We start from the raw sequence: 9,159 nt of genomic DNA on the forward strand, positions 1-9,159 counted from the left end.
GAATGCCAGAAAATTAGTGGAATGTTCAACACATTTCTTCCTCAATTCCACGCACTCAAAGATCTGAACCATGCGTTCAGAAGATTTGCAACACATTGCAAATAAACTGTCAGATTCATTTACTGAATATAAAGGTGTCTCACAATCCTACAATCCTGCAAAAGTACGCCTGAAAGAATGGAGGTACCAACAAAAACCACTCCACTCCCCGTTCGATGCAACAGGGGGAGATGTATGGCAAAAGTACATCAGGATTCAGCTTCTCACAAGTAAGGATATCAAGGCGTGTGAATCAGTAAATGCAAGTCAACTTCACGTTGACATACACCTAATGGGTAGTATACACCCAGTGGATGGGAAACCTCCACCAACCCAGGTCATAGTGCACACAATGACCGGGACATCGGAATACCCGACTCAGTCGCATTGGAAAATCACAAGCAGTCACCATGGGTAACGATATTTCCATCAACTATATATTGATATATAGATTCTGAAGAATCATATAACCAAAAGTCTACAAATTGTCGACATACATTTCTCAACTAGATTGCAAAAACCTTTCGAATGATTCAGATCCAAAGACCATGGCCATGGCAAAGTGTGAACAACACTCGGACTGAGCTCAAGCAAAGGGTATAATCTAGGTAGAAATGATCTTGCTCGATAATGGGAAGGTATTCATAAGAAATACCTACACAAGTTTTCTTCTGGAAACAGAATTGAGAACAACGAGGTGGTGAAAACAAAGAGCAAGTATTGTAGCATAAGGGTTCACGCAGATACCCAACTATTCTCCAGAGGTGGAATCTCTTTCCGATAACTTATATCATTGGCACTAAAAAATCATCTATCTCTGCAGTTGATAGATGTAGTGATTACATATCCATGTGCATCACTAGATTCAGACATATATGATTGATTCCCGATGGAATCTCAATTCTGAATCGAAATACAAAATGCAACATACATTGTGTAAAATCAGTAAGTCACCATACGACTTATCGTTGTCGGTACATTTGGTACAACCGACTTAATGAGTTCCTTTCCACAAGGATTACTCCTACGATGATGATTATCCATGTTTGTGTGTCTGCAATGACGACACATGTAATCATCTAAATGACGGAATTTAAAATGAAGGATCTGGGTAAACCAAAAGACTACTCGTTACTACAACTTAAGCACCTTCATTCATACATTATGGTACACCATGTTGTCTATATCCAAAACATATTGGAGAAACTTATTATGGACAAATTTTATCCATCCATAACTCTCATGGTAGTTCATTCTCTAAATGTAGAGAAAGATCTATTTAGACCAAGAGATGATGGAAATGAGATATTAGGACTCAATGTTCGATAATGCCATTGGATCCGCCAAACACAATTGGTTGGTACTTAAGAATATCTTTCGATATCTCCAAGGCATGAAACATCTTGTCCTGGTTTTTCAGTTTCGGAGAAATCTGAACACCAATATCATTGGATACATCGATCATCCCACTATGTCAGATCGTAGACAAGTTTAGTGTTCCTACTAGGTGTGGTAGCCCTCTCATGAAGAGTCTTTGAAACAGACCTCATGGCTACATTCACCAATCATTATCTCAACGATAATGTTTCTTGTGTTGCCCAGATACAAACATGTTACATAATAAGCAATATCACTATATTGCATATCTTGCAAGTCAAATCATGCAACTGATTTGTTCACCAAGTCTCTACCAACTTTTACATTCCAGAAACATGTTCATGGAATTGGTATCTGACGGCTTTGGAATTTGCAAGAATCAGGGGGAGTATCTTCCTGAATTGTTCCTGTTCAAAGTATTATATTATACTCTTTTTCCCTTCATGAGTTTACTTTACAAGTTCTCATAAAGGTTTTTAATGAGGTAATATCAACATAAGACCATATGTCATACTTTCTGTTTTCCCCACCAGGGTTTTTAGGGAAGTATATACGACATATTTATTGTCCTCTAAACTCTATGGGTTTTCTCGTATTGAGTTAAAAGAGACAATAATCATTATATGTTGCATCATTTTCTCCTTATTTTTCCCACTGGGTTTGAAGGAGTTTTAGCAACATATTCTACACCACTCCTCATATTCTTCCCACAGGATTTTTGGAGGAGAATCTTTCAAGATGATGATGCTACCTGGACAAGCATGGATTAGGGGGAGTGTTAAGATTAATTAACATACTTAATTAATGGACAATCCCTGCCTGTATTAACCGTCGACGGATGCTATTTCGGCAACCGTCGTGCCGGTTCACATACAGACGCCTCTCCAATGAGGCGTCCTCCCTGTACCTATATATGTAGAATCATCAATGAAAGAGAGGAGAGTTCCATTCATTTTGTTTTGGTTCTCAACACTACGTATGTAGTACAGCAACTTACAAAAGACACAATCTACGTCGACATCGCCAGATCCGGCACTCCAGTATGCACATTTCAGTTCCGTGCTGCACCCGCAGGTTTTTCTGCGACGCCTTGACGAACACCCGGATTTCTGAAACTATTGCCATTAATCTGTACAGAGCTGCATCCACCGGCTGAACCTGAAGCTACTTGTCGTGGGACAGAGCGTGCTCAGGCCGATGGGTGAACTCGTAATCAAGGTGCACGAAGGCGCGCTCGATCTCAGGCAGGCGCTCCAGCTTCTCCTGCAGGGCCTCGCCGATGTCGTGCGCCTCCTGCAGCGGCATACCGGCCGGCAGCACGATGTCCACCTCCACGAAGTAGTGCGAGCCGAACGTGTAGGCACGCACCGTGTCGATGTGCCTCACGGCCTTGTGGTGGTTCCAGCAAAGGTAGGTCAGCTTCTGAAGGTACTCTGGCGAAGCCGACTGCCCAACGAGCGAGTGTACGTTTTCCAGCACCGTCATGGACCATGTCCTGATGGTGTAGATTGCTAGCTGTAAATGAGGAACCAACTCATGATTATTATTTTTCTCTGAAAATCAACTGTCAATTTCAAAACAGCATACTGTCTGCTTTATCATTCATGTTATTTGGTTGTTATGTAAAAGAAGAAAAAGAAGAGAGGGAAGGGGAACCACTTACAATAATTGCACCAACTGGGTCGATCCATCCTTCGAAATAATTTGCGAGCAGTGCAGCCACAAGGCCAATTATATTAGTGATAACATCGAAAATGTGATCCTGCGCATAAGCCTTGACGATTTCGTTGGTGAACGTGCGGCAATATAAAGCCAGGGCAAGTTTCACCAGCGTCACTGAGAGCATGATGTCCACAACCCACTTTTCCTGCTCCTTCGTCAAGCTGAATTCACCACCCTAAAAAATGATGGTTTCAATATGAGCAAACAAAAATTGCAATGGAAGTATTAAAGTTTGTATCTAAGTCTTAGTTCCAGAGTCAGGGATACATAGATGTGCTTCGAAAAGGAACTGCACAACAACAAAGGTTGCAGACTATTGATGAAAAAAAGTACTCCCTCCGTTCACTACAAGATGTTTTGAAATATTTCAATATGGACTACATATGGACTGAAATGAGTGAACAAACATACTAAAACATGTCTATATACATCCGATTCACAAAAAAGTCAGAACATCTTATATTTGTGAACGGAGGGGGTATTTTAGGAAGCTCTCATTCCACTGTCATGGCCTACATTTAGCTAATTATTTCCCAGACAGATTTTTTTTTGTGAGAATGTGATAAGTCTGAGTACAATGTAACAAGAAAGGTTCAGTAGGAAAAGTATAGTGCTTATAGCAAAATCTTTATTTTCTTTGAAGGAGCACGGTAGGCAAAAGCACACTGGTCATGGCAACTGGGAAACTTAGCTAGCCAAAATCATGTGGCTTCTGGTGCACAATAAAGGATATAGATCAAGACTTTGACCAAGAATTCTATTAATACAGAACCACGATTAGCTGGAAGTACTGTTGAAAACAAATCTAGTGATACCAATTTCAAGTCATAGAATGCACATATCAATAAAGTAATTCCTGGGCACACCTTGTCTTAACAAAAACCTAACAAGCCTACATATTGGAGTGGTGAGGGGTACTTCAGCAATTATTTAGTCAACACATAGTGTTGTCGTAGAAGTGATATAACGAACCTAAAGTGGCAAGATATGACATGAATCAAAGTATCAAAAGTAAGGAACACTAGTACAGTGAGCAGAATGATTTTATATGTCAATAAACCAAAACAACCAACATTTGACATGATCTACAGAACACAACTTGGTCCACTAATTTATATTTAAATATGTTTATAAAATTCAACAAAAGTTATAAGATACTATGAAACAATGAAAGTACTTTTGAGATAAATTCATCTACACCACTTTTAGGCGTCTCTAAATACTTTTGAATATACTCCCTCTGTCCCAAAATAAGTGTCTCAACTTTGTACTAACCTTGAGACACTTATTTTGGGACGGAGGGAGTATGTACAAGTAGCCATTTTTAAAAGTTTGATTACTCATGTCCAAAATGACAGCTTTTAGTGAACTGCAGGGACTATGTGTTAGTGATACTGAAAGATCAAGGCTCCCACACAGCTAGTGTTGAAAAACAGCACAGGAAAGTTCAGAAGTGCAACAGTGAGTAGTAGGGGTGATATTAGTGCAACTCATGATTTCAGAAAAGGAAAAGAAATGCCCTTGGAGAAATTTCTGCTCGGAAGGTCAGTGGAGATAAAAAAAAGGTATTTCAAAGCCAATAAAAATCAATGGACTTACATCAGACAACAGTGATCGAGTTGATTCTAAGATGATCTGAAGGCCAAGCGTTGCCATGACTGAGGCAAAGACAAGTATTCCCTGGAGAAAGGTTATAATGAAGCTGTGAACATACTGAAAAGTAAGCAAAAAGGTATTGCTTAATAGTACAAGACGTGCCCGAACAGTTACAAAACTAAACCGGAAGCGTCGAAAGAATACTCTATAGTTTTTAGGCTTAAAATTTCATAGACCACACCTAAGTGGCAGCTAACAAAAGCAAAAAAATAAATAAAAATACAGGATAACACTGGAACACCCAGAGTGCCTTAGAAGTTAGAGCATGATATTAAGTCTTCTTCTTAAATCACAAATATCAATCATATGTTCTAATTTCACCACTTCATTCAAGATTTTGCATTAATTTATTTATTTTCCTGATCCAATATCCGTTTGAATTCCTTTTCTTAGTGCTATACAAAAGCACTATGGAGAGTAAAACTAGTAACTGAAGTATGCAGCACTTATACTGAATAGAACTAATTAATACACACCAATGAGAGTGGTCGAATGGATTATGAAAACAGTTCCCTAGAAAAGGAATTATAAAAAGTACGTGTTGAAACAAAACTCACCAGCGGCTGCATGCGCTTTTTACCAATTGGATATCTGTAGGGATTTGGTGTTTGCATAGAAAATGCAGTAAACCATAAGATGAACCCCGATAACAAGTCAAGAAGAGAATCCAAAGTGGAAGCTATAATAGCAAGCGAGCCACTACGTACTGAAGCATACACTTTTGCAGCAAAAAGAACCATGTTTGCAATGTTTGACAGCCGGATGGCTAATGTTTCACTCCTAGCAACCTGTTCACGCTCTTCCTGCAGGTAGATAAGTTTCATTTAGCTTTTAAGTTAGCAGTCTTCCCTGATGTCACAGCCTGAAGCTTATTTTATAGAACAAACCTTGGACATTCCAGGAAGAAAACCACGATCTGTCAGCGCATCCATTTCATTGAAACCCTCCAGCATTTCCACTTGCTGTTGGTAGTATTCAGCGACAACATCCTCAGGAGCTTGACCTACAAAGAGAATTAAAGATCTTATTTGGAAGCACAGGTCATCTCCAACGTGGATCACCAAATTTCAGCCCGCAAATGTCCCTGGACACATCCGGACGCGACCGCGGACATCCGGCCGGGCGGAGGCCATCCTACCGTGATCACCAAATGTCCGCACAAAATTTAGCAAGTTCAATATATTGCCTCCAAACCGGACGAAATCTAACAAGTTTGAAACAAACCTAAACTAAATTATGCATAGTAGCGGACGGTGGCCTCGTAGGCCAACGCCGCCTGCGCCGCTTTGGTCTTTACCGCCCAAGCCTTCGTCGACGAAAGGCCTGCCAAGCGTCATGGCATCCCTACCCGGCCGATGCGGCATGCTCACGGCGCATACGCTCAGCCGCATCCTCCACCACCTTGCACCGCATATCCGCAGCGGCTTGGAGGAAGAGGGCACACTCAAACTCTGACAGCCCCACTTGCACGAGATGGGTGTTGAGTTGGCACCGGAGGCTGGCTCCGACTCAACGGTCATCTTGGAATGGTCGAGCGCCCAAGCCTCCCAAAGCATGGGTCCGCAAGCACCCACGCTGGCGGCACTTTGGTCTAGGCGAACGCCGTATTTTGTTGTGCGTTGCATCCAGACCTGGCCAGATGACCCGGCACGGCCTGACCTGACCTAAACGACACGGCCCACCTAGGCACGCCTAATAAACGGGCTGTGTCGGGCCCACACTCGCCGCGCTCCCTAGCCCAGGCACAGCACAGGAAGAAAACGGGTCAGCCCACTGACACATTTAGCCCATCAGCCCGCCTCATTCTTGCACGGCCCGATTATAAATGTGTCAGGCCAGGCCCACCACGGGCCAGGCATGTGGCCTATCGGGCCAGCATGCTAGGACCGGCCCATTTAGGCATGGGGGTGGCTTGGACGACGGCTCCTTCTTGACGGCTGGGAGAACCGGGCGCCACTGGCTGTCCGGCTAGCGATACGGCAGGGACAGCGGTTGTTCCTTCATGCGGCGTCCTCTGGACGTTGTGGTTGCACGGAGAGGACAATAGTGTCAAACCCCGGTCGATCAACGACCAGCACAACGCCTCCTCCATTTGCGGGTCGAACTCGTCGTCCGTCGACACCAGCGCGACGAGTAAGTGCGGCTTCTGCTTCTCGTCGTCGGAGAAGATCGGCTTCACCTTCACGGTGGATGGATACATGGACGACAACAGGCCTGGCGACCGTGTGCGATGACGCAAACTAGACCCGAAGCTCCTCTAGATCCGATGTCCTAGCGTGGCGGCGGCTGGTCGGAGCGATAGCGGCTGAGCAACCACCAAGCCCGGGTCTTCTCGGCGTCCATCTTCTTGCCTATAGCAGCGGCCAGAGGTGTGGTGGTGTGCGGCGACCGGTGGAGGTGTGGGAGGAGTAGTGTGCAGATAGGGTTTGCACTAAGGAGGCCGGTCAGCTAAAGCCGGAGTAGGCTTCTCAGTCCCCGAGCCGCCATGAATGCGGGTAGGCGGCAGGCCGGTCAGCCGGTTCGGATAGGGTTTTGGGTGGGTCCGGGCTTTCGGAGTCCGACATGGCAGACGTCCGGACTCCTCCAGTGCTATGCTGATTTGGGGCCAGCTTGTGGGATTTTGGACATTCGAACCAGTCCAGACAAAAAGAAAATTGAAATGGAAAAGCTTTATTCCATTACACATTCGAGGCAGCTAAATCGCTGGCAACCGCATCAGCTACAAAGTTTGGTACATCTGACAGCCACATACAGACATCTGATCCAACCAAACTCGCGTCAAACGACGCCAATTTATGAGCAACTACATTACAAGACCTGGGACACCACTTGATGGGAACTGACTGAAAGTAATACACCAATTTAAATTTTGCTTCACGAAACAGGCCACCGTAGACTGAATTGTCATAATCATCGCCAGTGACAGCTTGTTTCAGCACCAGTGCGTCTGTTTCAAAAATAACATTCCAGCATCCCAGCACGCTCGCCCTCTCTACAGCATGTAACAGGGCTACAGTTTCTGCTTGAATTGCCTCAGTTAGTCTGCACAATCTCCCTGCCCCTGCTGCTTCTACTCCTCCTTCAGAGTTTCCGATTATGAAACCCCATCCTCCCGTCCTTGTCTCCTTTGTGAAAGCTCCATCTATATTGATTTTTAGACAATTTGGTGACCCGCGTTTTCGAGGCCTAAAAATGTATGGCCCGGTCCGGGCATTTACGGGCGTTTTGGTGATCCGCGTTGGAGATGCCCTCATGTGTTTTTTTCTTTTGAAAAGGGCCCTCGTGTGTGTTAAAAAGGGGAAAGTTTCAAAGAGTTCACGTGCTATCCTAGATAGATCCTACAGTCCTTTTATCCCTGTCATCCAATCCCCCACTACCATAATTCTGCTGACCTCACACAGCACCCTTTTTAGGAGATATGCATGAGCAGTGCAAGACTGAAAGAACTGAACCGAAAAAGCACAGATTGAGGTTCCCCATATGGGCAATATGCAATACCAGAGAGGCTCAACAAGAATAACATCCAACGAAAAACTACACATTTCTGCGAAGCTAGCATGCGAAGTCGAATCTGGCGAAGCACCACCGTCAGTATCCAGAACCCAATCTCCATATCCGAAATGGACTACTTATCTCCTCTTACGAGGAACCGAACACAAGACAAAAAAGGGTAAAGTTTTATAATCATCACGAGCTGCGTAAAAAAGCGGCCGCCCCATCGAAGAAACCAAGCTGCCAAATCGCGAGAAGCCCCATGGATACGCATGGACATAAAGAAGCAGAACATGCGCGAGTGGGCCAGAGAAAGGGTACCTATGACGCCGAGGCAGTGGTGGTGGAGCCCTCGGGCGGGCCTCTCCTGCTGCGCCTCCGGCGGGCGGAGGCCGTCGAAGTTGAGGCGCCACGACTTCTCCGCCGCGGGCGCGCCGGCGTCGCCCGCCTCGACGGCGGCGAGCAGCCGCAGCTCCTCGCCCTCCGCTCCGGCTCCACCGGCCGCCATTTCCGAACCCTAGCCGCCGCCCGCCGCCGCACTCCCTTGGCTTCCCGTTTCTTGCTGCGCGGCGCTGCGCGAGGGGGCAGGGGAGCGGACGCGGGGGGAGGTTGGGAGTTGCGAGGCAAAGGCGCCGTCGAGCAAACCAATTAAGCGGCTACTAATGCTGTAGTGGCGCGTCGCGATGCGATTAAAGGCGCGAGGAGGGGGGGCTGCGGGAGGCTTCGTGTCTTCTGGATGCACCGAGTCCATGCACCGGGAGAGGCCTGGCTGGTGGACCCGGTGGAAAGCGGTGGTTCATGGGTCTAGTGCGTCTGGTTGGTGTACGAAGTGCTTCCTGCGGGCCGACTATCCGGGGAAAGGTGGCACCGTGG

General features: G+C 45.7%; 1 protein-coding gene across 1 annotated transcript; it reads right to left on the reverse strand.

Annotated features, from left to right (window-relative positions):
- Positions 1-2,344: 2,344 nt before the first annotated feature.
- Positions 2,345-8,954, reverse strand: LOC125545229 (metal tolerance protein 5). The gene is made up of 6 exons (XM_048709119.2): positions 8,608-8,954; positions 5,682-5,797; positions 5,352-5,597; positions 4,738-4,818; positions 3,080-3,313; positions 2,345-2,931 (listed from the first exon to the last, which is right to left on the reverse strand). Exons 1-6 carry the CDS (start codon positions 8,792-8,794, stop codon positions 2,581-2,583), a joined length of 1,215 nt encoding a protein of 404 aa, XP_048565076.2. The 5' UTR covers positions 8,795-8,954; the 3' UTR covers positions 2,345-2,580.
- Positions 8,955-9,159: the final 205 nt, after the last annotated feature.

Source organism: Triticum urartu, chromosome 3A (genome assembly GCF_056163025.1).
Source record: "Triticum urartu cultivar PI428250 chromosome 3A, HENAU_Tu73, whole genome shotgun sequence".
Classification (NCBI taxonomy): Eukaryota; Viridiplantae; Streptophyta; class Magnoliopsida; order Poales; family Poaceae; genus Triticum; species Triticum urartu.